The following is a 27,341-nucleotide window of genomic DNA, read 5'->3' as shown; positions in this document are numbered from 1 at the left end:
AAAAAAAATCACAGTGCAGCCAGCTCTACAGAAATATGTTTATTTAAAACTCATATTGAGACAATTAGTATCTTTAACACAGAACAAGACAGCTACAGCAACATAAAACAGGCTATTTTACAATGTGGTTCAAAGTGATCTAAATACTACAACTCTTTGACTTACAGGAAGACAGGAACACATTTTCAGTAGAACAGGGGCCTGTGTACTGCTGGCCCCCAAATTCACTGTAATCAACTCAAACTAAGTATTTTACAAGTAACTCAACGAGCCCTAGCACACGGTGGCAAGATCTTCAAGCGTCTAGCAAGCACTACAGCTCACAAGCATGTGATGCAGGAGGTCAAGTTCAACAAGAGCTCTATGTATGTGCTTCCAGGTAAGACAGCAGGAGGCGGCCGGGCAGGGCAGACAAAAGCCCACAAAGGCAATCAACAAAGCAGCAACTGGGCCAGCTGGGTAACTAACTAAATTCCTGGAAGTTAAATGACCTATGTCAGGTTACTGTTATTGTGTTACATCATTCACTATGAGCTGTTTTGTTTCCAAAGACCAGACATGTCATAATATAATCATTATAACAACAACAAACACAGACTATTCACATTCACAAAAGTAACAAACTGAAGTAACAACTGGGCCAAAATGTTTGACAGTTAAGGAGAGACTGAATTCTCAAATAGTCTACAGTTAAAGCACCCTATTTTTCTAGTGTAGGCAGAGTATTTGCTTAACATTACTGTGTATTTTCAAAGACACGAAATGTGGACAACAAATACCCTTTTAATTGAAGCTTAATTGGAGGTAAGTATTCAAAAAGTCCCTTTAGTTATGCTTGATGAGATCAAGTAACTAAAAGACACAATTCAGTTCACTAGTCTATTTATAGTATAGTGTTGGTATTAGCATTAAGAGCAGAAAGTGAAGTTTTTTAAAGGAGCCACATGCTACACTAGTCAAGAGAAAGGGGAAAAAAAGAGTGCCCTAGAAATTGCCTAAAGGGCTTAAAAAACAAAGCGCTCAGATCTTCCAGAGACACTTTCACTTGCAAATTCTGTCCTATACTGCTCAATTGTTTGGTCCCAGAAATACCCTACAAAAGCAGGTAATCAAAACAAACACAACTCTTACCAATGAATTTTAGAAGTTTTCAGCAGATATGTTTTTTGAACTTGCACAGCAAAAAAATATAGGTGAGGATCAGGGTACACAGTCTAACCATGCAGCACTGCAAGGGAGACGTGAAACACCACACTCATGACTGACATTCTCGACACACATCACACGTTTTCAACACGTGGCTGGGGAGGTAAAGGGTACACATTCTGAGATCCATGTAGCTCCTTCAAAGTCATGCACAGTTATTCCTTTTTGGTGTAAGTCCTCTCTTTCTCTCTTTCACCCAAGAAAAAGCAATAACATTAAGGTTAGCTTGACTGCACACACACTAAGCTGTGTTTTAATAGATTAAATTGCCAAATACAATATTCAAGCTTTCAAAAGAGCTATTTTAGGCCTGACCAACCATCTCAAATACTCTAAGAAGTTATTTCCAGTTTAAACTGAGTTTCAGAATGTCAGTCTTGAACAGATTTCAGCAAATCTGGCTTCTCTCCTTATTAACAAGTTAGTCAGGATATTTCAGAAGCACAAGTTATTAATGTGAAGTCACACATGTGAATTCAAATATGAAAATCAGACATTCAGTAGTCAGGAGACTCTGCACACATCATGCAATGAAGGACTTACCCCTTCTTTTCAGCCATGGCCTACGCTACCTGCTGAGTTAAAAAATAAGTTTTGATCAGGTTTTTCAAACCAGATTATACCTCAATCTTGAGTTAGAATTTCTGTCACATCATGTGAGGAAAAAAAACAAACTCTACAAATAAACTGGGCATGATAATCTCAGAAGACAACCCTGAGACCAGATAATCCGACACAAAACAAATTACACCTTTTAGGATAAAAACTGGCATCTTAGTGAGATATTCAATTACTTGAACACAACCAAGGGAAGAAGTGTGCCAGCATGGTCTATCAGAAATGAGGCCTTCAGCCCATGAGCCTCGTTAGATGATTCCATCTCGCTTCCAAAGATCTGCCATAACTAAGAATCAAAGCCACTCACAGTACAAACAGCTGCTATGAGGTTACTACAAAGAAAGGGAAACTGAGAAAGAGGTGGGGAGGGCGGGTAGGATAATGTATCCTTATGTAGAAACAGCGGGCAGTTTCCCACCCGATTCTAGGCTAAATGAAGCATATTCTCAACACATTAAAAATTCTTGTCCTAGGTAGAGATACCAATTTAGAAATTTCAGGAAAGCTCTAGTATACCATCCAAGGACGAGAACATTAACAGTCTTGCAGCATACAACAAGCCAAAATTTCTGGTTGTGCTTTTTTTCTTTGAAGTTTCATCACACAACTAATCAGGTTAACTGTAATGAATCACTGTGTTTGGAATTTGACTTTGTGAACAGTATTCTGGAATGTCTAATTTAAGCAACAAGAAAAATGCAGTGGATCCCTGTTGCAAACTGTTAGGGGTCCTTTAGACTAAATGAATGCTCAAAGAGTTAACCTGAGGGTTAACCCACAATAAAGTATAGGAGTGCGTAAGAGAAGCAGAAGAACGCTCTGCGGCATCCTAGCACAATGGGCTAAGCCGATGCTTGCCACCACCAGCATACCATACTGGAGTGCTGGTTCAAGGCCCAGTTACTCCATTTCCAATCCAGTTTCCTGCTGATGTGCCAGGGAAGGCAGTAGAAATGGCCCAAGTGCTTGCGCTTCTGCCACCCATGTGAAGTACCAGGATACAGTTCTTGGCTCCTGGCTTCAGCCTGGCCTAGACCTGGGCTGCTGTGGCCATATGGGAGGTGAACTAGTGGATAGAAAAATCTCTTTTTCTTTCTCTCTGTTGCTCTGCCTTTCAAATAAATAAATTAATCTCTTAAAAATACACAAAAATAAAAATAACCATGGTGATAAATTTTTAAGAGCCTAAATTATACACCCAAATTTAGGTATCATAGGCTCAGGCAAAATTCGGATAGAAGTCAATGGCAATGAATAAACGTTATGATAATCAGGGCCAAAAATAATAAGGATTTTCTTCAGCAATATTTCTCTAAACTGTTACTTCTCTCCCATTTTGAAAAAATAGTTTCTTTTTAGGAAGGAATGATGAAGAGTTTACACAATATGCATTAGAGCAAAAATTAAAATGGAAGGCATTGAGTGGTGATTGTCATAGGCATTATTTATACTCACTGACATATCCTGGAGCCTGCAACTGCTGCAAAAAGTGATTTTAAATTTCAGATGCCTTTGATTTCTCAACCTGTTCTAATGCTTTTCTTCTTTAAACACATTGCACATATGTGATTTCCCCTGTACTGAATCAGCTCACACGGTCACCAATTACATCATCTCAGAGAAAGGACCTGAAGTCCATAAGCTGTTAAGGAAATATATTTAAGGAACAATATTTTAAAAAAGCATGAGCCAATCCCAAACATCTCCTCAGTCACCTCCTTCTAGAAATGAACTAAATAGCGGTTCTAGATAGACACACACAACAAAATGCCAATGCAAACATTCTGAAATCATCTTGCTGAAATATTGTGCTTTTTCCTTCAAATTTCAGTCTTGCTATTGCACACACCTCCTGCAGATGAGGGCTCGATTCTGACCTTGTCAAAACCAACCATTCCGGAAGAAATGAATAGAAGTATCAAAGCAAAAGTGCAAATAAGAATGATGCATAAAGCATGTTCAAACCCAAGTCCCTTACACAAAGGACTTCTAACTCGTTGGCAGAAAAACAGCCGAGTAACTACACCTAGTTTTTCCACTTGTCTTTAATAAGCTCTTCTTCGGTCAGCACGTACAAAAAGCAAAGCTGATAAAGATCGCAAGCTAACACGTTATCAGTTTTGAACTCCCCACTCTTCAGTCTTAACTATACTTCCTATTTACGGGGTCAGAATCAGTTCAGGCAGAAAATAAGTTTCTGACATACTTTTTCAAGTAACAGTCTGGAGAGCTTCAGCCTCCTGAAGCACGGACGCCAGTTTTAAGCTGCACGTATTCGAGAACCTAGCATTCGATCTGCGAGCTTGGCACGCGCCGCATGTTCAGGGCGTGCCGATGTATTTCTTGCATCTGTCTGATGCGGTCCTTCTGCCACATTAGGTTTTGAGGCATGGGATATCTCTGAGTGCCATGCAGGTAGCGGTAGGGGATCCGCACGTGGCACGCAGTGGCTCTACATCGGGGCTGCGGCATGGGAGGAAGCAGCATCCACCTCTTTCTCTCAGCGCAGTACCGGTAGGCTTCTTTCCGGTACTGTTTGTCAATGTCGTCACTGTTTTTCCAGCCTCCGATAATGAAGACATCATCTTTGTAATAGCAAATGGCAGCCCCTTCAATGCTCAGGACCTCTGGAGGCAAGCTTTCGAGGATCTCATCAGACACCTGGCTGGCAATTTTCCTCACTGCCTCTTCGTTTTCTAAAGAATAACTCTTAGGACAGCATGACGCTGTCTGATAAAAGTTCGAATTGACCACAGACATCTGGAAAAAGCAGTAATTGTCAATAAGTGGCAAAGATTCCACATCTTGCCACTGTCGTGTCTCTGTGTCATAGCAAGTAATTACAGCCTTCAGGCCGTCTTCAGTGTCCCGGTCCACAGGAGTACGGGCAGCAATGTACACGAACCGGTCTTCGATGGCGAGCGCTTTCACATCTCGAAGAATCTTTGGTGCGGATTCTAGGTTGTGCCATTTATCGAGTTCGGGATTATAAACAGTGACATCTTTAAAGCCAGGGCTAAAGTTGCCATGGCCTCCAATGCTGTAGAGCTTCCCCTTGACTTCTGTTAGTCCAAAAGAATGCTTTCTCGTCATTAGACTGCAGACGTGTTCCCATGTGTTCAAATTTGGGTTATACCTTTCCACAGTTTTGGCAAACCCTGGCTCCATCGATCCAGCAACATACACATAGGATTCTGTTACGGCAACAGCATGTCCATCAAGGTGATTATGGATATGGGGTAGGTTTACCCATCTGTCCTCATCAACAAAATATCCCACACATTCACTTAAATAGTCCCCTCCCTCTGACACACCTCCAATAACCATAATCACATCCATGTTTTGCCCATAGCGAGGTAACAACGAGACATGAGAAGCAGGAAGCTGGAAGGTGCCAGACTGTATATTCTCAGCTCTCAGAGCGTGCCTCTCCACCGCGTCGGCCACCAACTTGACACAAACTTCGTTACTGGCCACGAGCCGCTCTGGTTTGACATGCCGAGTCAGGTAGGTAGGTTTCATCTGGGACAATCTGAGTAACTTAAAGAGTTCTTCAAAGTATCTTTCTCTTTCTTCAGCATTTCTCTGAACCCACTTCAAAACCGTTTCAAAGAGGACCTCCTCAGAATCAACCGTAATTTCCAAGTCCGAAAGCCAGTCTCGAATGAGATGGAAGGGTAAAGTGTAAAATTCCTCATCTTGAATGACTTTGTGGAAGTTTCTCCGTATCATATCGGCAGCTTTCAGAGCAAGCTGGCTCAGGGTGTACATGTGAGCTAAGCTATGAATGGCCACACAGTTTGAAAGATGGAGTTTTTTCTTAAGAAATTCTCCACAAAATTCTTTTAAACGAATTAAGAGGAACCTAAAAATCAAGAGCAAGAGAAAAAAAGTGAATGGAAATGCTAATTACCTCATTTGATCAATTTATGCTCTATACATACATTGAAATATTGTCCCATACTCCATAAAAACACATATGTTATTCAAAAGTAAGGGGATGGGCCGGCGACCCGGCTCACTAGGCTAATCCTCCGCCTGCGGCACCGGCACCTGGGTTCTAGTCCCGGTTGGGCTGCTGGATTCTGTCCCGGTTGCCCCTCTTCCAGTCCAGCTCTCTGCTGTGGCCCGGGAGTGCAGTGGAGGATGGCCCAAGTGCCTGGGCCCTGCACCCGATGGGAGACCAGGAGGAAGCACCTGGCTCCTGGCTTCGGATCGGCACAGTGCGCCGGCTGCAACACGCAGGCCTTAGCGGCCACTTAGGGGGTAAACCAACAGAAAAAGGAAGACCTTTCTCTCTCTCTCTCTAACTCTACCTGTCAAAAAAAAAAAAAAAAAAGTAAGGGGATGGATGTTTGGCAGAGTGAATGATTAAGCCTCTGCTTAGGATGCCCGCATCCCTTATCAGGGATAAGGGTTCTAGTCCCAGCTCTGCTGATCTCATTCTCTCTCTCACTCTCTCCATGGCTCTTTCAAATACACAAAGTAAATTAACTTATAAAAATTTTTTTTTTAATTTGAAAGGCAGAGTTACAGAGAGAAGTAGAGTGAGATAAAGAGGTCTTCCACTCACTGGTTCACTCCCCAAATGGCTGCAATGACCAGGGCTGGGCCAGGCTGAAGCCAGGAGCCAGGAGCTTCTACCTATACCCACATGGGTACAGGAGCCCAAGCATCTGGACCACCCTCCACTGCTTTCCCAGGCACATTAGCAGGAAGCTAGATTGGAAGTGGGGCAGTTGGCACTCGAAATGGCCCCATATGGGATGCCAGTGCTGCAGGCTGGGGCTTTAACCTGCTGCACCACAGTGACAGACCCATGGTTCATTTTCTCAGATGGCTCCCAACAGCTAGGACTTGGTCAGGTGGAAGCCAGAAACCCCATCTGGGTCTCCCATCTATGTGGCAGGGCCCTAAGCACTTAAGCCATCATTTGCTGCCTCCCAGGAGCATTAATAGGGAGCTGGATTGGAAGCACAGTAGCTATGACTCCAGCCCACATACCGATAAGAGATGTGGGCATCCAGGGCAGCAGATTAACCTGCCTCAGCACAATGCAGGTCTCTGACTGCACTGAGAGCATATGATTTGTGCAAATTTCTTATTTTATGCACAACATGTGAAAATTCCCCCAATTAGAAAGTATGTCCTTAAGCATATACCGTGGGGCCATGTTGTGGTGCAGTGGGCTAAGTTGATACTTGCAATGCCAGCATCTCATCTGGGCCCTGTTTCCTGGTCTGGCTCCTCCACTTCCAAACCAGCTTCTTGCTAATGTGCCTAGGAAAGCAGCAGAAGGTGGCCCAAGGGCTTGGGCCCCTGCACCCATGTAGGAGACCCAGATGAAACTCTTGGGTCTGGCCTGGCCTGGCCTGGCCCTGACTGTTGTAGCTATTTTGGAGACTGAGCCAGCAGATGGAAGATCTCCCTTTCTCTCGAACTCTGCCTTTCAAATAAATAAATCTTTAAAAGAAATCACAATTTTATATAAAATGTATTTTGAAACACACCACAGCTTTCTCCTAGGCAGCCAGAGGAGGTGGGTGCCCAGGGGCTTTGCCTCTAGTTGGCTTCTCATTAAAGCAGGGATGGCAAAGCAAACTCAAACACAGCAGAAGCTGGGAAACAAAACCAGAAAACAACAAAGATACCTATATGTGGGACAGTGTAGGTTTAAAAGACAAGAGAAGGTGGCAGGGCCGGTGTTGTGGTATAGTGGGTAGGGCTGCCACCTGCAGTGCCAGCATCCCATATGGCCTGGGAGAGCAGTAGAAGATGGCCCAAGTCCTTGGGCCGCTGCAGCCATGTGAGAGAACCTAAAGAAGTTCCTGGCTCCTGGCTTTGGATCAGCGCAGCTCTGGCTGTTGCAGCCATCTGGGGAGTGAACCAGAGGATAGAAGACCTCTCTCTCTCTCTCTGTCTCTCTCACTCTCTCTGCCTCTCTGTAACTCTGCCTTTCAAATAAATAAATAAATCTTAAAAATTTTTTAAATAAAAAAGATAAGGTAGCTGGGCATGTAGCTGACTAGACCTTACCCACCTCCCTGAGTTCACTTACAGTTAAATTACAAAAACAAAAAAACCATGCAAAACAACCCACAATAATTTCAGCCTAATTCATAAATGCGGCAGCATTCAGCCTGAGGGTGGCCAACTTGAAACCACTGTCTTAAAGAGCAAGTCCTTAGAAGTGAGAAGAACCTTATACAAAGGGTGACTTCATCAGCTCCATAACCATTTGTTATTAGGGCTCCTGCAGTTAATAATTATCTTAACATAAAGATGAGTAAGACAGGCTCCCTTTACCCTCTGAAGGGAATGTATGATAGAGACCAAGTGGAATGGCAAGGGCTCTAGTGGCTCTCAGACATGTCTAGGTGCCAAGATCACCAATCCCAGGCAGCTTTGAGCTCTTATTTTTGGCAGACAACTCCAGGTAATTCTTTAAAAAAAAAAAAAAAAAAAGATTTATTTATTTATTTGAAAGTCAGTTACAAGAGAGAGGAGAGGCAGAGAGAGAGAGAGAAGTCATCCATTCGCCAGTTCACTCCCCCATTGGCCTCACCAGCCGGAGCTGCACCAATCCAAAGCCAGTAACCAGGAGCTTCTTCTGGGTCTCCCACATGGGTGCAGGAACCCAAGGATTTGGGCCATCTTCCAGTGCTTTCCCAGGTCATAGCAGAGAGCTGGATGGGAAGTGGAACAGCCAGGACTCGAACTGGTGCCCACATGGGATGCTGGCACTGCAGGCGGCAGCTTTGCCAGCTACGCCACAGTGCCAGCCCCACAGGTAATTCTGAGACATGTTCCCTCAGATGTTTGCAAGTACGGCTTTATGAAAACAGCTATCATATATTAGACATCTGTCATGTGAGGGGCATCATGCTAGGCACATCCTATTCACTCTGATCCTTACAAGTGTGTTCTGCAAGGTATGCACGATCAGTAACAGAGCATAGTTGGTTGGCTGGGTGGGTGGGAGGGCGGGCGGGAGGAGATCCACCTATCCCATATCGGAATGCCTGGTTCAAGTCCCTGGTTGCTTCTGATCCAGCTTCCTGTTAATGCACACTCTGGGAGATAGCAGGTTATGGCTCAAGTACTTGGGTTCTTGCCACCCATGTGGAAGAACTGGATGGAGTTCTGGGCTCCTAGTGTCAGCCCAGCCCTGGCTGTTGAGGACACTTGGAAAATGGAAGAGAGCTCTCTCTTCTCTCCCTTCAAGTGAGTAAAAATAAATGAAACGTTAAAGGGGGCAAATCCGAAAAACACAGTATCACATAATAGAACAGCCTGAGTGCAATGACCCTTCTGAGTCACTTTCTTTTTTTAAAGGTTTATTTATTTATTTATTTGGAAGTCAAAGTTACACAGAGGCCGGCACCATGGCTCAATTGGCTAATCCTCCGCCTGCGGCGCCAGTACCCCAGGTTCTAGTCCTGGTTGGGTCCCCGGATTCTGTCCCAGTTGCTACTCTTCCAGTCCAGCTCTCTGCTGTGGCCCAGGAGTGCAGTGGAGGATGGCCCAAGTGCTTGGGCCCTGCACCCGCATGGGAGACCAGGAGGAAGCACCTGGCTCCTGGCTTTGGATCGGCGCAGCGTGCCGGCCGTAGCAGTCATTTTGGGGGTGAACCAACAGAAAAAGGAAGACCTTTCTCTCTCTCTCTTACTGTCTAACTCTTTCTGTCACAAACAAACAAACATAAAGTTACACAGAGAGAAGAGAGGCATGGGAGGGGGCTTCCATCCGATGATTCACTCCCCAATTGGCTGCAACGGCTGGAGCTGCGTTGATCCAAACCAGGAGCCAGGAGCTTCTTCTGGGTCTCCCACGCAGGTGCAGGGGCCCAAGCAGTTGGGCCAGTTTCCACTGCTTTCCCAGGCCATAGCAGAGAGCTGGATGGGAAGTGGAGCAGCCCGGTCTCGAACCGGTGCCCACATGGGATGCCGGCACTGCAGGCCAGGGCGTTAACCCACTGTGCCACAGCACCCGCCCCTGTATTCATTTTCACTCAGCAAACTTCAGCTTCCCACCACCCCACCTGCCTGCAGCTGCACCCTTCACTCTGCCTTCCCGATCGCAGTCTGACTCTACCTCCTGGTTCCAAGCAGTTTGCTCTGGCCATTTTCTCCCTGCGCCCATAACACCGATTTCCCCTGCTGCACTGAATCCTTTTCATCAGCACACAAACATGCTCTAGCGCCTCCAGCACCGAGGTGGTGGTGGTGGGGGGGACGCAGTCCCTCTGCCCCTGAAACAGGTGCACCCTTTCTGACCCTCTTTATAACAAGACCCACTGGCGCCTGTCAACGCAACCAGACGTCGGAGGACCGCTCAGGGCTGGCTGCCACGACTGGTTGCTACCTCCCTTGACAGCCTTCTTCTCGAGGATTCCAAGAGATCAGTCTCCTCTGCTGGCCCCTCTTCCACATTCTAGAGAATTCCAGACCTTCAGTCCTGCCTGCCCCGTCCCCCTACTTCTCTTCTACCTCTACCTCAAGTAATTTATCTACAGCCCCCCCCCCAGCTTCTGCGGCTCCCCCCCACCCCTCAGATGCAGCCACAGCAGCCCCTGCTGCTCTCCCACCGACAGGTCCGCCCCACTCTGGTCACTGTCATTGCATTGGTCCCCTCTCTGGAACACCCTAGCTCTCCTCCTTCAGTTCTCTGCAAAACGTCTTCAGAAGGCAACAGACTTCCTCTGCACCAGCCCCGTCCACGCGCCCCTCCCCCAGGCTTTGTTTTTCACCACAGCTATAACAATCATCCACCAGGCTGCGTTCTGATTTATTGTCCTTCTACCAACCTAACAGCGATCAGGAAAGGGACTTCTGTCAGTTTTGTTTACTGCTCAGTCCCCAGCACCTTAGAACCCAGGGTCGGATCTGACGCGTCCGAGGTGCCCAGCAGGTATTCGTTACAGTAACGACTCTGTAACACGATGATGCATAGCAAGCTCCGCCCCTAACCCACATCTGGCATCCACCTGCCTCCCAACCGCTCTCTGGAGCATCCGCTCCCGCTGCCTACAATCCATTCTGCAGAGTCGCGGGGCAATTCTTTTAAGCGATTAAATCAGACCATTTCCGTAGCTCAGCCTCCCATCGCAGGAGAAAAACCCAGGCTCCCGACTCCGCCGCCTCGCGCGCCCTTCTCCCACCAGATCCCGCCTTACTGGATTTTTCAAGTTCTTCCCCCAAGGCAGCAGCGTGCGTCCCGCCCGAGGTCTCTGCGCTATCTGCGCGTCCCCCATCTTTGCGCAGCCAGTTCTTGCTGGCCACGGACACGGGTGGGCTACAATGCCGCCGCCACCACCGCGCCCCCCTCCTCTCCTCGTCTGCACGGCCCTCGCCAGGCCCGCGGCCCGCAGCGCCTACCGGTCGGCCAACTCCAGCACCTCGTGCACGCTGCCCGTGCTGACGCGGATGCGCCCGGTGTACATGTACTCGATAACGGCCTCCACCGTGTCGGGCTCTGGCCCCGGCTCCGAGCTCCACTTGCGCATCTCCACCCGGCCCGAGCGGGACTCGGAAAACTGGCCCGAGAGCAGCGGCGTGAAGTACTCGGTGGCGGCGGCCAGCACCGAGCGGTGGGCCCGGAACTCGCGGCCTCCGGCGCCGCCGAAACACAGGGTAATGTCGCAGAAGAGGCCCTGGCGCCGCTGCTCATTCTGCCGCCAGGACAGCTCCGAGCAATGGGAGCTGCACTCGAAGTCCTCGGCCTCGGGGCCCGGATCACCCCCGCTAGCCTCCATGGCCGAGATTCCCGGGCTGGGCCCGAAGTCCACCGTGCCGCTGCCCCGGACTTCGGCGGCCAGGCCTGCTGAGCCGGCGGCGGCCGTCTCCATGCTCTCCATCTCCAGCACCTGAAGGGACGCAGCCGCCGCCGCAGCAGCCGCCGCCGCCACTGCCGCAGCCGCCATCTTGACGCCGCCGCGCCCGGCCCCGCAGCCTCGGAACGAAGCGGCCGTTCTGGTGCGACACAGAGGGATTCTGGGATTAAATAGTGCGCGCGGGGCGGAGCCAGGCGCCCGCCCACCGCGCATGCGCCGCCTCGGGCTCGCCCGCCGCGCTCTCGGGGGGGGGGGGGGGGTTGGTTAAGCCGCAGGAGGTCCCGCTGTGCCGCGGGTGGGCGAAGGGCTTGGGGTAGCGGGCTTTTTTTCACCGTCACTTTGCAAAGCGAAAAGTACCTTGAATCACACCCAAAAATTAGCCTAGGGTGGTAATATAGGATTTTTGCTTCGAAAGACTAGATTTTTATGAAAGATTAATTTGAAAGGTAGAGTTAGAATCTCCCATCTGCTGGTTCACTCCTCAAATGGCCACATGGGCAGGAGCTGAGCTGATCCGAAGCCAGGAGCCAGGCGCTTCTTCTGGTCTCCCACGTGGGTGCAGGGACCCGAGGACTTGGGCCATCTTCCCCTGTTTTCCCAGGCCACCGCAGAGAGCCCATACAGGATGCTGGCACAGCGGGCGCTGGCTCCCGGATTAAAAGGCTTTAAGGGGGAGCCCCGGGCAAGTGATTGAGGATGAGTTTACCTCTGGGCTAATTTCTCTTCTGAAACCTTAGATCAGTCACCACTCCAGGCTCCATTCTGCCAGAGGGAGGGAGGAACAGGGGCCCCCGTGGGCAGGGCAGACAGGCCACCCAGAGCCAGGGGGACACCAGTGGGGCAGCGCACAGTGGGGGACAGGGTCACTCCCGAGCCAGGCTCGGGCTGCTTTTTTTCGAAGCTAGCCTTTCGATTCGTCCCAGTTCTGCAGAGGCAGGGGAGCGTTTTAAACAGCAGATGTACTGAAACTATTAGGAAGTGGTCCAGAGGACTTGGGGTGGAAGGATAGGGAAGACAGGAGCCGGCTGTGTGCTCTGTTACTGGATAGTTTATTTCCACCAGGCTGTGATAACACGGAGGAGACACGGAGGTGGCAGCTGCCTGGCATCTTAGTGGATTACAGATGCAAAGTAGCCGAGATGAGTCCGGGGACCCACATGGAGCATAAATACAGAGCACGTAAGACACGAGACATTTCACAGCTTTCTGCTTCCTGGTTTCATTTTAAACATATGTATGTTACAACTTTACATTTTAAGTTACTACTCCACATACTTTATGACAAAGACTAAGGATGCAATGGTCCCACCCCCGCCAACGTAAGCAGATTTTTGACTGCAGTGCGGATCATCTCAGTGGGATACTAAATAAATCCTTAACATATAACATACACAAAGGTCCTTAAAAATCAGATTAATACATAATGTTCTTCATGTTATAGAGGAGGAAGAGAGCAAAGTGGAGAAATAAGACATCAGGGTGCTTCAAAAGGTATAGTGGCACCCAGAGGTCTTACAACGTTTCATTTCCTTCCTCCAAGGGAAAAAAAAAATCTTTTCAACTAATGGAAAAAGAGAGCAACATCGGAATGCTCTACAGGGGGAGGACTACGCTGACAGTACTGAGATGCGTCCACGTAATAAATACAGCAAGTAGCAGAGCAAATGTCAGAAGTATTGGCTTGGTCTTTATTTCTATGCTTATAAAAAAAAATATTAAGCTTCTTTGTGTGGTCCCAGTGGCCGTCAGCCCAAGGGGTTGGTCTTCAGTGTGTACACCAGCGCTGTCCCTGCCCCAGCCCCGTCCGGAGCAGGCTCGGCTGCCGGCTGTCTGCGTGCTGTTTCCCGAGGAGGAGTGCCCGTCTTCACGCCACTGCAGTCGGGTTCCTGGCTCGGCTACATGCTCATGTGCTCGGGGAGAACATAGGAGATATCATCCCAGGGATGACGATACAGCCCCTGCTTCAGCCTCTTCTGGTCAAGGTAATGCCCTAAAAAGCAACAAATGCTTGGTGAGGGAGAGATTGAGCAAGGAGAATTCTTTCTAATCCACATAAAGGCAGAATCAAAGAAATGGGAACGTATATCCAGAGCCATTCCACTGGTTGACCAGCTGGACTTCAGCAAACAGGAAACACGATTTAATTTTCCTGGGCTGGCAATCAGAAGTCATTTCTAGGAACAAAGGACCAAACATAAAAATAAGGGGGAAGTCAAAGAAAGGAAGAATTTTTTTTTTTTTTTTTTGACAGGCAGAGTGGACAGTGAGAGAGAGAGACAGAAAGGTCTTCCTTTGCCGTTGGTTCACCCTCCAATGGCCGCCACGGCCGCCATGCTGCGGCCAGCGCACCGCGCTGATCCGAAGGCAGGAGCCAGGTGCTTCTCCTGGTCTCCCATGGGGTGCAGGGCCCAAGCACTTGGGCCATCCTCCACTGCACTCCCGGGCCACAGCAGAGAGCTGGCCTGGAAGAGGGCCAACCGGGACAGAATCCGGCACCCTGACCGGGACTAGAACCCGGTGTGCCGGCGCCGCAAGGCAGAGGATTAGCCTAGTGAGCTGCGGCGCCGGCCTAGAAAGAAGTATTGAGGGGCGCGCATTGTGGCGCGGTGAGTTAAGCCACAGCCAGGGGTGCCCACGTCCTCTATGGAGTGCCTGGTTCCAGTCTCAGCTATTCCATGTCAGATGAGGCTTCCTGCTAACGCATCCCAGAGGCGGCAGATGGTGGCCCAAGTACTTTGGCCCCTGCCACCTGTGAGACCTGAGCCTGGATCAAGGTGTAACTATTTTAATTAGGCCTCCATCTTGTAACTTGGGCCTGACCAGGCCCTGAACCCTAAGCCAGAAGCTCCTAAAAGTAAATAAATGAACTCCCCTTGCAATAAACTCTCCTAGCAACAGCCGATTAACAGATAACAGAGAAATACCTAGAGTTCCTGGTGTCTTCTCAGGGCAGATAAGGTGACTGATAGCTACCTGAGACCCTGCAGTTCGGTACACACACCCCAGCAGCTTGGACCCTGTGCTTCGGCCAATCAGTTCCAAAGGCATCAACCCCAAAGCCATCCAACCACCTTTAGTAGGTCCGTTCCCGCCACTGGATGCACTAATCAATTCTGGGAGATGTCCTTTGAATTTCCCGTGGGATGAGATGATTTGCTAAATGGTACCGTGATGTATAGACTGTCTCTGAAAACCCTATAAAAACCCTGTTAACTGAAGGGTCGGGGCTCTCAATTCAGACCCGCTGCGTCGGTGTTGACTGAGAGACCAGGCCTGGATCTGCAATAAAACTCTCATGTGCTTTACAGCAGTATTGGCTCCTTGGTGGTCTTTGGGGATGACTGAACCGGGCATAACACACCCATGTGGGAGACCCGGATGGAATTCTTGGCTTACGCCTGGCCCAGCTCTGGCTATTGCAGGCATCTGGTGAATGATCTAGCAAATGGAAGGTATCTCTGTGTCTCTCGTCCCCTCTTTGTGGCTCTGCCTTTCAAATGAATGAATGAATGAATACATACATACATACATACATAATCCTATATAAAAAAGGAAGACTTGAAAACTGAGAAAATGTGACCTCTCTTATAGGAACCGACTGCTGGCTCACATGGTTCAGCGGAACAGTGCGGGTCGGGGACAAAACCCTTGGAAACAGCGAGGACTCACCGATAAAGCCCATGCTCCTTCCCAGCACGAAGATGCCATTGAGGGCCCCGATGTCGATGTATTCGTCAGCCTCCTCCCTGCAACACACAGGCACAAGGCGGTTTGTAAGGGGCTCAGAAGCCCCTTCCTCCCGGTGGACAGCGCGCCTCCAATCTGGCTGCCCTGGGAGCAGCAGCTCTTTGGCTTCCAAACAGAAAAGAACTCTGGGTGGTAAGATTAGAGACACTTTTTTTTTTTTTTTTTTTTTTTTTTTTTGATAGGTGGAGTGGACAGTGAGAGAGAGAGACAGAGAGAAAGGTCTTCCTTTGCCGCTGGTTCACCCTCCAATGGCTGCCGCTGCAGCCGGCGCACCGCGCTGATCCTGGCAGGAGCCAGGATCCAGGTGCTTTTCCTGGTCTCCCATGGGGTGCAGGGCCCAAGCACCTGGGCCATCCTCCACTGCACTCCCTGGCCATAGCAGAGAGCTGGCCTGGAAGAGGGGCAACCGGGACAGAATCCGGCGCCCCAACCGGGACTAGAACCCGGTGTGCCGGCGCCGCAAGGTGGAGGATTAGCCTATTGAGCCACGGCGCCGGCTCAAGATTAGAGACACTTTTCATTATCGCCTTTATACCTTTTCATATTTTCTAAATCCTCCCTCATGAGCACGCCTGATGTCTATGGAAACAAAACAAAACCTAATCGGTGTTGTCAAGAGGGAAACAGCTAGGGCAGGCATCGCTGGCACCGCAGGCCAGAACTCCACATCCCACACCAGAGTGCCTGGTTCAAGTCCCAGCTACTCCACTTCCAGTCCAGCTTCCTGCTGATGTGCCTGGGAGGAAGCAGATGATGGCTTAGGCCCTTGCCACCCACGTGGAACACCCAGATGGAGCTCCTGGCTCCTGGTTTGGCCAGGCCCAGTCCTGGCTGTTGCAGACATTTGGGGAGTGAACAGCTGCTGGAAAGGTTTGCTCTGTGTCTCGCTATCACTTTACCTTTCACACACACACACACACACACACACACACAAAGGGCTGCAGTACTCACCGAGTAAAGGACCCACAGTTCCTGAGCATGTCTACAAAGGCAACTCCGATGAAGCCATCTACATTCAGGATAAGATTTGGTTTCTGAGAAGGGTAAAAAAGTCATTGCAGTTACATACGACTTCTCACTGTTTTTCTTTGTCACCATAACTATTAATATAAATTTTGAACACTATTTAAAAACCTCCCACCAAGGGGCTGGCATTGTAGCACAACTGGTGAAGCTGCCACTTGCAATGCCAGCATCCCACATGAGTGCTGGTTCGAGTCCCAGCTGCTCCATTTCCAATCCAGCTCCCTGCAAATGGCCTGGGAAAGCAGTGGAAGATGGCCTACGTGTTTGGGCCCCTGCACCGCGTGGGAGACCCAGAAGAAGCTTCAGGCTCCTGGCTTCAGCCTGATCCAGCCCTGGCTGTTGTAGCCATTTGGGTAGTAAACCAGGGATGGTACATCTTGCTCCCCCTCCTCCCCCCCATAACTCTGCCTTTCAAATAAATAAAATCATAAAAACAATAAAATTTAAAAGATAACCTCCCACCAAAACAGCCCCATTGGTTGAGACCATGTCTCCATTTAATTCCCAGGGTCTCCCGAAAGATCTGACGCCTGGCTGCCATTTAGTCCATCTGCTGAATTCAGTTGTGCAACAGAAGATTAACAACATCCCAGACAGAAAAGCAGGTTTGAGTTTTGACTGCACAATCAAGCCAGAGCCTGGCTCCCAGGTCCCCGACACAGGCTGAGGGCAGGGGGGGGTCCCGGCGGCTACCTTCGAGGTGGTGATCTTCTCCACTTCCAGGGCGTAGTCGAGCAGCGGGGTGGCGGGGAAGTGCTGCCTGGTGTAGTCCTTGAGGATCTGCACGCGCATGTCCGGGTTGTTGATCTGCAAAGGGACCCACCGTTCCGGGGGAGCTCGCTCACACACACTGCCGCCACAGGCGTGCTCCCACTCATGTCGCAGGAGGCAGACTGAATGGGTCGCTCCCCTGAGAGGACACTGCGGCCGAGCCATGTGCACCACCAGACACTGCAGAGGGGCTGAAGGTTGCTGAAGTCCTCTCAAATCCCACAGGGGCCCCAACAACCTTTGCAGGTTCTCTCTTGAGTGCTAGCAGGAAGGAAGGGAGCCTGGGGGAGGTGCACGGCGCTGTAGGCTCAGGTGCTCTGGACCCACCTCTGGCTACAAGGCCAGGTCTTAGGCTCCAACACCAGCTCCGGGACTGGGTCTGGCTGGAACGAAGTTCTACACTGAGCAAGCACACGTTGGGACTGGGGCAACAAAGTGTCTCCCAAATTGTGGAAAGACCTCCAGGTCCATCATGAAATTACCCAGCCATGAAGGGACCTCACCTGTGGGAGAGGGAGGCTGGCTATTCAGTCTAATTCCTGACACCAGAGACCTGCTCCCTCCCCAGCAGACGCCAGGGGGCAGCAGTGCAGGGTTAGCAGTATCCCAGGAGCAACCCTGAGCTGCAGACTGGAAAGACATCTGCTATGTGCTGGAGGTGGGGCATCCCGCAGAGCTCACGGGAGACGGCCCAGTGCTTAGCTGTCTGCAAAGGGCTGTCCTAGGCCACACGCAGGACCCTCCGGGGCTAGTCTGAGTTACTGACGCCAGCACAGTGTCCGACGCAATGAGGTTTCTGGAGCCAGAGCCAAGGAGCCCAGGGCAAAGGGACCTGCAAGCGGCTACTCTTTTGACGCAGGTGACAGAAGACAGGGCCGAGGCCCAGTGGGCATGGTCTAAGTGACCACACAGGCCGTGGCTGCTCTAAGCCTGAGACGTCCAGAGTTGTTGGGTAACTGCAGTGTTACTCAGCCAGGGCTGATGGTGTGTCCCCTTAACCCTGGCCTTAGTGGTTCCTCCTGTGAAGTTACCACATTTCTACCATCTCTTCCAACTACAGATGAACACGATGAGACTGCTTAAGCCGGGCAGGCACTGTGGCATGGTGGTTAAGCCGCAGCCTGTGACACCAGCAACCCATGTGAACTCTGGTTCAAGTCCCACTGCTCCACTTCCCACCCAGCTCCCTGTTAACGTGTCTGGGAAAGCAGCCGATGACTCAAGTGACCGGGTCCCTGCCAGCGACGTCGGAGGCCCAGATGGAGTTCCTGGCTCCTGACTTTGGCCTGGCCCAGCCCTAGCCACTGTGGCCCTTCTATTGGGGCATGAAACAGAAGATGAAATATCCCCCCCCCCCCCGTAACTCTGCCTTCCAAATTGTCTCAAAATACACAAATCACTGGCTTAAGGGCAATCTGTACTATGACATGGAAACGACAGCTGCCTGGTGCCCGCACTGCCAACCTGTTCAGCGCCCTGCGTTCTTGGCACGGAGAGCTCGGATTCACCCGGCCACACTGGCGCTCCCCATCACCGCCCTCTCTGTGGCTTCACCCCTTCAAGGAGAGTGAGGACTTACGGATTTCACTCGGTGCCCGATGCCCATGATCAGCTTCCCTTCCTTCTTCATCTTGTTCACAAACTCCATGGGGATGATGCCACTGTCAAAGGCCTTACTGAACATCTTGGCCGCCGCATCCAAGGCACCCCCAAACCGATCCCCCTGGGGGAGAAACAAGCACACGCGGCTTCGCCAACCAATCCAGTGCGTTCCAAACGGCCCCCAGAGCAGGACCCTGCCACACGCCGCTCACCTCCCGGGGGCACGGTACTTACGATGGTGAGCAGCCCCGAGGTGAGGCTGGAGACCAGGTCCTTCCCAGCCCGAGCACAGATGATGGTGTTGTGAGCCCCAGAGACGGCCGGCCCATGATCGGCGGTCACCATCAGGCACATCTCAATGAACTGGCACGCGTATTTGGGCAACCTGGAGGAGGGTGAGCGAGGGGTGGCAGGAGAGGGAGAGGAGAGGAAAGGTGAGGAGGCACAAAGGTCGGGGTGGCACTGACCAAGCCAAGCTCCGACTGCTCCTCTCTGCCTGGAAAACTGAGGGACAGTGAACTGCCAGTCCAAATCTACACTGATCACACAACCACAAGGCAAAACCTCCTGATGGTTGCTTTAAGAGGCAGAGAGACAGAGTGAGCTTGCATCCACTGGTTCACTCCCTGAATGTCCAGTGGCCCAGGGTTGGGCCAAGGCAGAACCCAGGAGCCAGGAACTCCATCCAGGTTTCCTACATGGGTGGCAGGGACCCAAGTACTTGAGCCATCGCTGCTGTCTCCGCACGTCCGCAGGAGCAGGAAGCTGGAGCCAGGAACCAAAGCTGGGTATCAAGCCCAGGCACTCTGATACGGGATGTGCGCATCTTTGTAGCCTGACAACTAGGCTAAACACCCATCCCAGAACCTGTTGATTTTACAGCAGTTCTAGGCTTTGCTGCTATCAAATACTGTTTTTAAACAGTGGGAGGAGTGGGGTGTCTGGTGCTATGTTGCAGCAGGTTAAGCCATTGTCTATGATACCAGCATCTCATATGGGCACTGGTTTGTACCCTAGCTGCTCCACTTCTGATCCAGCTCCCTGCTAATGCACCTGGGAAAGCAGTGAAGGATGAACCAAGTGCTTGGGCCCCTGCACCCATGTGGGAGACCCAGATGCTTCCAGCTCCTGGCTTTGGCCTGGCCCAGCCCTGGAGTAGACCAGCAGATGAAGATCTGTCTCTCCCTCTCTCTTTTATTCTTTCAAATAAATAACAGTGGGTTTAACAGTGAGGTAAGCTGCTGCTTGGGATATCTGCATCCTAGATCAGAGTGCCCTGGATGGGTCCCGCCTCCGCCGCCTCTGCTTCCTGCCAATGCACGTGGGAGGCAACAGACGATGTCCTGAGTCCCTGCCACTCACACAGGAGCCCTGCAAGGAGTCCCTGCCTCTGGCCTGACCCAGCCTGGCAGCTGCAGGCATCTGGGAGTAAATCAATTGACAAGAGATCTCTGTACCTTTCTCTCTCCTGTTGTTCCACTTTCTAAATAAACATGAACGAACATGAAAAGGTCTAGCAACAAGGCTTTGAAGTGTCTCTTTTGGACAACAGTTTCCAGTATGATGGCCGCGACCAGACTCGGCCTGTATTTGGGGTAGCTGAGTGCAGAGGGGAAGTGGGAGCTGCCCTTTCACAACATGGGAGGCCCGTGAATGGTCTGCAGATGCGGCGAGCCAGGTGCAGACAGAGATACCTGTCCAGGTGTGACAGCTGGGAACTCTCCCCAGAAAGAGCCCGAGGCAGGATCAAGACCCAGCTCTCTGCAGACGAGGGCCTGACCCCCAGCCTTCACCCAGTGCGCTAGGAGTCACATCCTCCCCAACTCCATGGCCCAGCTGTCAGTCTCCGCGAAGGCTAGCTTTCAGAGTTACAAAGAAAACCAATTTTCCCCCAGCCTTCAGGACGATGAGACATATTTGTGACGAGAATACAACCCAACTTTATGCCTGATGCACAGTCCCACCAGGCCTGCACCCTCTAAGCTGCCAGATCTGTCCAAACCACCCGGCTGCCCCGGACAGCCATGTCCAGAGCTCTGCATTTACTTGGTCCCATTTTTGTCAAAGATCCCATGCCAAAGGGGCTGCTGTAAGACCTCGAACGAGGTCACTGCTTTCTGCTTCTCTTGGTTTCTGTCCTTGGAAGACTTAGCTGTGGACCTGCGGCTGTAAGATCGCCCCTGGGCACACTGCCAAGGCCTGGCCACCCCTGTGAGCTGCAGGGCACAGCCCCTCCCACCCCGCATGCCTCACCTTCTCTGGAACCAGAGGAGGCCGAGGACCCCGCCGATGCCCATCTCCTCCTTGAAGACCTCGGTGATGGGCATGCCCGCGTAGATGAGCTCCTGTCCCCGCTCGTCGCAGATGCTGGTCATGAACGAGGCAGGTTTGCGGATCAGACCCAGTTCCTGCAGAGGTGGGGCAGAGGGAAGCAGGCATAGGCAATCACCACAGATTTCCCAGGACTGTGCCCAGCCTGTGCTCCCAGAACCAAAGGGTGCCAATGATGTTTTATTTTACTTTTTAGAAGACTTATGTGTTGGGGCCGGCACTGTGGCACAGCGGGTTAAAGCCCTGGCCTGTCGTGCCGGCATTCCACATGGGTGCCAGTTTAAGTCCCGGCTGCTCCATTTCTGATCCAGCTCCCTGCTAATGCACCTGGGAAAGCAGAGGAAGATGGCCCAAGTGCTCAGGTCCCTGCCACCAACATGGGAGACCTGGATGGAGTTCCTGGTTCCTGGCTTCAGCCTGGCCCAACCATGGCCACTGTGGCCAATTCAGCAGCAACCCAGTAGATGGCAGATTTCTCTGTCTCTGTAACTCTGCCTTTCAAACAAACACATACATCTTTAAAAAGTAAAAAGCAGGAATCCATGCATTATTTTCTCATGAGGCACATTCTCCAGGAACTTTTGGGAGACCCCACATATACTTATGCTCTCTAAGACCACCACCCCGCTCTTGGTCTTGTGGCCTGGTGTTAGCTTAGTGGACATCTTTCCTCACTTTCATTTACTTAGTACACAGACAATACACCATGTAGCTCTGTGTGTATCCATGTACAAACTCGGGCACCTACACAGATCGGCTCACTCCTTCTAAGTGTCCTAGGACCAAGCTCCAGGGTGCTGACAGCCACCGAGAACTGCCAACTACAGCACTCCTTGACTGTTTCTTCCTGTGCAGGACACAGGATTCCGCTACAGTGAATATCGAGAGGCGACCTTGCTGGGCTCCAGGTCTGAGCCCTTCAGCTGCGCGGCTGTCACCCGGCCGCCTCACACAGGCTGGGCCACCTTGTACTCCCGCCAGCGATGGCGGCAGGCACCGCTTCCTCACAGCCGCACAAACAACACGTTACTCATATATATATTTTTTTTAATCTTTGCCAATCTGTGAGGAAAACTGTCATGACAGTTTCATTTTGGTTCTTTTTTGAGTGAGGCTGGGCATTTTTTTCATGTTGAAAGGCCATTTTCTAGCCATTTTTCTACAGGGTTATTGGCCTTTAAAACACTGACGTCCTATGAGTCTTTGCATACTGAGAAAATGCGCCGTCTGCGGGAGTGAGGAGCATCTGGCCTGTGGGCTCCAGCACTGGCCTGTGGCCCTGGCAGCACTCAGACTTCAGTCCATCAGAGCAGGCTCACGTCTCCCCAACGCTGCTGTAAACAAACATCCCGACGGCCCCCGGCACAGAAAAGCCGCCCTCCCAATTCTAGGCCCAGCAGACACTCGGCAGCGTGGACTCTGCTTAACTCTCGAGATCTCTTCCCAAGCACAAAACAACTCCAGGGGACGTTATCTGTCCCCAGTCCCATCTGTTTCCAGGTCAGGAACTGATGTAAGAGACAGGCTGGGGCTGGCATTGTGCAGCAGGTTACGCTGCCGCTTGCGACACCAGCGTCCCACATTGCAGTTCTGGTGTGGCTCCCAGCTGCTCTGTTTCCGATGCAGCTCCCTGCTAATGTGTCTAGGAGGGCAGCAGATGCTGGCCCAGGTGCTTGGCCCCCTGCTACCCACATGGGAGACCAGGATGGAGCTCCTGGCTCCTGGCTTTGGCCTGGCCCAGACTTGGCTGTTGTGGCCATTTGGAGATACACCAGTGGATGGAGGAAATTTCTCTCTCTCTCTCTACCTCCTTCTCACTCGCTCTCTATTGCTCTTTCAGATAAATAACATTTCTTTAAAACAAACAAACAAACAAATAAATAAATAAAAGAACACATACAAATTTAAAAAAGAGAGACACCAGCTATCCTGGCCCTCACAGCCTCTGTGTTTGCTTTACCTAGAAGTCGGAAGGGGCCAGCCACAAACACCAGCCACAGGCACAGCTGGAATCCTGGAGTCAATCCTAGAGTTTCTTCTGATGCCCCTGGAGAAGCCCCTTGGGGACGTGGTTCCCACCACAGAGAGGGGACTACGTGATGGCCCTGTCTAGTTGGCAGGGCCTAGTTTCCAGGAGTTGAAAACAAATCAACTGCAAATTCATCACCTTAGGCCCCCCCAAGTCTCCACTGTCCTCCCATGGGGCACACAAGGCACCTACCCTGGCCCAGGAATAGTCCATGGGCACCGTTGGGGGTGGCACCTCCTGTGCAGGTACAATGACCCCTTTGGCCACAAGATCTTCATACACAGACCTGGGAGGTGGGGGAGAGGGAAAAGACACCATGTGAATTCTACTACTCCGGGCTCTTCTCCGTTGTCCCGAGAGTGCTCTTCATGTAAGCCAAACAGACTGCATTTGCCCACCCCCTCAGCACCTCACACCTCCTTCCGCGAATGGGGCTTTACAGAAAGTTGAATCTGGGGGCCGAGGGAGGGCCAAGGTGGGCGGCACAGGCAGGTGGCAGAGGCAGAGCGGGAAGAGACAGTAGGACACCCAACAACTGCACCAAGCAGAGGCGCTGGTTTCTAAATACTTCCTCGCTCCCCCATCACTTACAGCCACCCGCGCCAGCCAGGAGGCAGGCTCGGAACCAGCCACGTTTTCACACCTGCCTGCCAGACCCGGTCCTGCCGCTTCGAGCACGAAACAGGACAAAGCACAGGCCAAGAAAGAGGAGGAGCGTGATTTCACCATCGGCACAGCTGTGCTGGACATGAGAAGGGCGTGGGAGGAGGCTGGCGGCTGCCCTGCGTCGCTTACTGGATGATTTCGCCAAGCTCGTCAAAGCTCCGGGGCACAAACACCCCTGCTTCCTTCAAGGCCTGGTTCTTGGCGACTGCAGTTTCAGAAGCCTGATTAGCACAGGCACCGGCGTGGCCGAACTGGACCTGGAAGACAAAGGAGAATGGCCTGATCAGGTCTGGCGGTCACCCAAGGGAGCAGAGGCTGCTGGGACACGGTCACACTGGCCAGAGCCAGCAAATGGGACGAACAATGAGGAGACAGAGGCACAGAAGTGCAGGAACTTGCTCAAGGCCATGCAGTGAATGTGCACTGAAGCCAGGAGACAAGCCCTGGCGGCCCAGCCCACCCCATCCTCCTGGGAAGTGGCCAGGGAGAGAAACTGGGTTCATTCTAAGCAACAGGTGCAGAAGTGAGATTACAAACCAGCAGCCTTGGCCAGATGCGAACTTATTTTCCCAAGCATCCTTTATACAAAATACACACCTACATGAAAAGAAAAATAAAAGCCAGAAGCCTCCATGTAAAAAATACAAATTTCCAGCTTCTTTTAAGAAGTGAGATTTTGGCCAGTGCCACGGCTCACTTGGCTAATCCTCCATCTGCGGCGCCAGCACCCCGAGTTCTAGTCCCAGTCGGGGTGCCGGATTCTGTCCCGGTTGCTCCTCTTCCAGTCCAGCTCTCTGCTGTGGCTCGGGAGTGCAGTGGAGGATGGCCCAAGTGCTTGGGCCCTGCACCCGCATGGGAGACCAGGAGAAGCACCTGGCGCGGTGCGCTGGCCACAGCGGCCATTGGAGGGTGAACCAACGGCAAAGGAAGACCTTTCTCTGTCTCTCTCACTGTCCATTCTGCTTGTCAAAAAAAAAAAAAAAAAAAGTGAGATTTTATAAGGGAACCAGCAGATGGAAGATTTCTTCCCTCTCTCTAACTTTACCTTTCAAGCAAATATCTAAATCTTAAACACAAAACCAAACTCTTTGACTGGCATACAGCGGGCAGTTACAATCATATTTAACCTGTCTGTGTGACACTTTCCAGGTTCAGGCACATTAGCAACAGTCCAAAAGCATGCACTGAGGTAAGAAGCTTCCTTTTTAAAGAACTGTATTTATTTATTTATTTATTTTGAAAGGCAGAGTGGATAGTATGAGAGAGAGAGACAGAGAGAAAGGTCTTCCTTTTGCCGTTGGTTCACCCTCCAATGGCCGCCGCGGCCGGCGCATCGTGCTGATCTGAAGCCAGGAGTCAGGTGCTTATCCTGGTCTCCCATGCAGGCGCAGGGCCCAAACACTTGGGCCATCCTCCACTGCACTCCCTGGCCACAGCAGAGAGCTGGCCTGGAAGAGGGGCAGCCGGGACAGAATCCGGCACCCCGACCGGGACTAGAACCCGGTGTGCCGGCACCGTAAGGTGGAGGATTAGCCTATTGAGCCACGGCGCTGGCCAAGAACTGTATTTGAGAGGTAGAGAGACAGACAGCAATCATCCACTGGCTCACTCCCCAGAAGCCCACAACAGCTGGGCCTGGGCAGGGCCGAAGTCAGGAACCAGGAAGTCAATCCAGGTCACCCATGTGGGTGGCAGGAACCTAGTTATCTGAGCCATCACCACTGCCTCCCAGGCTGTGCATTAGCAGGAAGCTGGAGTCAGGAGCTAGAGCTGAGTATTAAACCCAGGTACTCTGGCCGGCGCCGCGGCTCACTAGGCTAATCCTCCGCCTAGCGGCGCCGGCACACCGGGTTCTAGTCCCGGTCAGGGCGCCGGATTCTGTCCCGGTTGCCCCTCTTCCAGGCCAGCTCTCTGCTGTGGCCCGGGAGTGCAGTGGAGGATGGCCCAAGTGCTTGGGCCCTGCACCCCATGGGAGATCAGGAAAAGCACCTGGCTCCCGGCTCCTGCCATCGGATCAGCGTGGTGCGCCGGCCGTGGCGGCCATTGGAGGGTGAACCAACGGCAAAGGAAGACCTTTCTCTCTGTCTCTCTCTCTCCCCCACTGTCCACTCTGCCTGTCAAAAAAAAAAAAAAAAAAACCCAGGTACTCTGATGTGGGACATGGGTATCTTAACCACTAGGCTTTAAAAAAAAAATTTTTTTTTTAACAGGCAGAGTTAGACAGTGAGAGAGAGAGAGACAGAGAAAAAGGACTTCCTTCTGTTGGTTCACCCCCCAAATGGCCATTACGACCAGCGCACAGCGCCGATCCGAAGCCAGGAGCCAGGTGCTTCCTCCTGGTCTCCCATGTGGCTGCAGGGCCCAAGCATCCTCCACTGCACTCCTGGGCCACAGCAGAGAGCTGGACTGGAAAATGAACAACCAGGACAGAATCTGGCGCCCCGACTGGGACTAGAACCTGGGGTGCCAGCACCGCAGGCGGAGGATTAGCCTAGTAAGCCTCGGTGCTGGCCTTTTGAAATTTTTTTAGATTTATTTATTTGAAAGGCAGAGTTAGAGAAAGGCAGAGACAGAGAGAGGTCTTCCATCTGCTGGTTCACTCCCAAGATGGGTGCAACGGCCAGAGCTGTGCTAATCTGAACCCAGGAGCCAGGAGCTTCTTCTGGGTCTCCCATTACAGGTGCAGTGGCCCAAGCACTTGGACCATCTTCTGCTGCTTTCCTAGGCCACAGCAGAGAGCTGGATTGGAAGTGGAGCAGCTGAGATTCGAACTGGCATCCATATGGGATGCTTGCTCTGCAGGCGGTGGCTTTAACCACTAGGCTTTTACTCCTACCCGGAGGTACAGGATAAATCCAATGGAGCATTGAAGTGAGGGAAGGGAAGACAAGGCACTGCAGAGCAGCCACGTGGTAAGCATTATCTTTAACCACACAAGGGAAAACATGAGCCAACCCCGGCACAAAACCCCGGGGGGCTGGCCTTGCAGCACATTGGGTTAAAACTCCTGTGGCATAGCAGAGCCAGCATCCCATATGAGCGCCAATTCCAGTCCCAGCTGCTCCGCTTCCAATCTAGCTCTCTGCAATGGCCTGGGAAAACAGTGGAAGATGGCCCAAGTGCTTGGGCCCCTGTACCTACACGGGAGACCCAGAAGAAGATTCTGGCTCCTGGCTTCAGATTGGCTCAGCTCCAGCCATTGTGGCCATTTGGGGAGTGAACCAGCAGATGGAAGACCTCTCTCTCTCTCTCTCCTCTCTCTGTGTAACCCTGATGTTCAAGTAAATAAATAAATCTTAAAAAAAAAAAAAAAAAAAAACAACTCTGCCTGCAATGCTGGCATCCCATGAGCGCTGGTTTCAGTCACAGCTGACCCACTTCCAATCTGGCTCCCTGCTGATGCATTGGGGAGGCAGTGGAAGATGGCACAAGTACTTGGACCGCTGCCACCTGTGTGGGAGAGCTGGATGAAGCTCCTGGCTTTGGCCTGGCCCAGCTGTTAGGGCCTCTAGG

At 51.3% G+C, this 27,341-nt stretch overlaps 2 protein-coding genes across 5 annotated transcripts in view; both read right to left on the bottom strand.

Annotated features, from left to right (window-relative positions):
- Nucleotides 1–24: 24 nt before the first annotated feature.
- Nucleotides 25–11,821, bottom strand: KLHL11 (kelch like family member 11). Of its 3 annotated transcripts, none has more exons than XR_016224021.1 (3): nucleotides 11,202–11,821; nucleotides 4,031–5,689; nucleotides 25–1,781 (listed from the first exon to the last, which is right to left on the bottom strand). XR_016224021.1 is itself a non-coding variant. In XM_051839862.3 (2 exons), the coding sequence occupies exons 1-2, from the start codon at nucleotides 11,744–11,746 to the stop codon at nucleotides 4,108–4,110; spliced, it is 2,127 nt and encodes a 708-aa protein (XP_051695822.1). In that variant the 5' UTR covers nucleotides 11,747–11,820; the 3' UTR covers nucleotides 25–4,107. The 3 variants fall into 3 exon arrangements, 1 of the variants encoding a protein (XP_051695822.1); XR_011383475.2 differs by having other exon boundaries at nucleotides 25–1,778; XM_051839862.3 differs by having other exon boundaries at nucleotides 25–5,689; nucleotides 11,202–11,820.
- Nucleotides 11,822–12,684: 863 nt separating this feature from the next.
- The window catches only part of ACLY (ATP citrate lyase), a 47,092-nt gene continuing 32,435 nt past the window's right edge, over nucleotides 12,685–27,341 (bottom strand). For both annotated transcript variants that reach the window (XM_089317811.1, XM_089317812.1), the window contains 9 exons: nucleotides 23,958–24,085; nucleotides 23,355–23,448; nucleotides 21,056–21,210; nucleotides 19,037–19,187; nucleotides 18,780–18,923; nucleotides 17,123–17,236; nucleotides 16,355–16,437; nucleotides 15,326–15,402; nucleotides 12,685–13,646 (listed from right to left, as the gene is read on the bottom strand). In XM_089317811.1, the coding sequence (XP_089173937.1) occupies nucleotides 13,552–13,646; nucleotides 15,326–15,402; nucleotides 16,355–16,437; nucleotides 17,123–17,236; nucleotides 18,780–18,923; nucleotides 19,037–19,187; nucleotides 21,056–21,210; nucleotides 23,355–23,448; nucleotides 23,958–24,085 (1,041 nt within the window). In that variant the 3' untranslated portion in view covers nucleotides 12,685–13,551. The remainder of the gene's footprint in view (nucleotides 13,647–15,325; nucleotides 15,403–16,354; nucleotides 16,438–17,122; nucleotides 17,237–18,779; nucleotides 18,924–19,036; nucleotides 19,188–21,055; nucleotides 21,211–23,354; nucleotides 23,449–23,957; nucleotides 24,086–27,341) is intronic.

The sequence above is a fragment of the Oryctolagus cuniculus genome, chromosome 17, assembly GCF_051225735.1.
Source record: "Oryctolagus cuniculus isolate XC-2025 breed Fujian yellow rabbit chromosome 17, ASM5122573v1, whole genome shotgun sequence".
Lineage (NCBI taxonomy): Eukaryota > Metazoa > Chordata > Mammalia > Lagomorpha > Leporidae > Oryctolagus > Oryctolagus cuniculus.
The sequence above is the reverse complement of the archived record's forward strand: the minus strand, read 5'-3'. Positions and strand labels throughout refer to the sequence as shown.